This window comes from Pterocles gutturalis, unplaced genomic scaffold (assembly GCF_000699245.1).
Source record: "Pterocles gutturalis isolate BGI_N339 unplaced genomic scaffold, ASM69924v1 scaffold13605, whole genome shotgun sequence".
Taxonomy (NCBI): Eukaryota; Metazoa; Chordata; class Aves; order Pterocliformes; family Pteroclidae; genus Pterocles; species Pterocles gutturalis.
Window position 1 is genome coordinate 49,446 of NW_010146040.1, and position 1,126 is coordinate 50,571.

General features: G+C 49.8%; 1 protein-coding gene across 1 annotated transcript in view; it reads right to left on the reverse strand.

Moving 5' to 3' along the window:
• The window catches only part of WDYHV1 (WDYHV motif containing 1), a gene marked incomplete at its 5' end in the record, with an annotated part of 13,150 nt that extends 12,232 nt beyond the window's left edge, over positions 1-918 (reverse strand). The window contains 2 exons of the mRNA XM_010085591.1: positions 204-254; positions 819-918. Of these exons, the coding sequence (XP_010083893.1) occupies positions 204-254; positions 819-918 (151 nt within the window). The remainder of the gene's footprint in view (positions 1-203; positions 255-818) is intronic.
• Between the last annotated feature and the right edge of the window lie 208 nt (positions 919-1,126).

Consider the following 1,126-nt stretch of genomic DNA (forward strand, 5'->3'; position numbering starts at 1 on the left):
CAGGCATTGGAACAGGCTGCCCAGGGAAGTGGTGGAGTCACCATCCCTGGAGGGGTTCAAGAAACGTGTAGATGTGGTGCTCAGGGACATGGTTTAGTGAGTTAGGTGGTGTGGGTTGACGGTTGGACTTGATGATCCTTGAGGTCTTTTCCAACCTCAGTGATTCTATGATTAATCGAGAGAGAGAGAACAGAATGCCTTACCCAGACAACAGGCTCATCACCATGTCCTGATTTCTGCTTCCAGAGTGGAATCTGAAAGTTATAAGTGGATATATCTGAAACTGATAAAGCCTTTCAGACTAATACAGATTAATTTCAGGGTTAATTTGTTAGTTCTTTCCTAATCTATCCACTTCATCAGCTTACATCTGTGCTGCAGTTAGAAAATTTTCTCCAGTTTCTATCCTTTAGGAGCATGAAGTTGGAGATACTATTCTGGACCACACAATATAATCCTTCTCCTAAACTGACAGACTACAGGAAGAATTCCCCCACAGCTCTCAAGGACATCGGGCCTCTTCCCATGGTCCTGAATGCATGAGAAAATTGAAAGATTTTACATGGCAAGGTTTGCACACCTCTGAACCGAAGCGAGCTACAAGAGGGCTTTGGATCATGTCTCGCTTACAGGTTGGGCTGCAGTGCCAGCGCCAGGGGCCGTGTCTCACCTACACTGGGCTGTGGTCGGGACCATGTCTCACCTATGTCAGGCTGTGGCCTTAACACCTGGGACCACACCTGACCTACGCTGGGCTGGGGTCTAAAGGCCTGGATCTCCCCATCACACCTCATTCAGATCACACCTCTGCCACTCACCATCCTCCTATCATTCGATATGAAAACAGCATAAAATTCCTCTAAAGGGTATCGATCCTGACTCCTGATGTAGTCACAAAGTTTCCAAACGTTTTCTTCACTGCAAAACACAAAAGCTGATTATTTTCCCCCCGCCCCCCAACTTCATTTCTGGTGAACAGAAGCGAGCCAAAAGGCGTTGCTGGCTGGAAAGCCGCCCGGTGCGAACTCCCTCTGCGGCCAGAGGCTCTGCGGGTCACACACCCGCTTCAGATCCGCCTCCGGGCCGAGGCACAGCCCCACCCAGCGCCCGGTTATCGCTCGCGCCT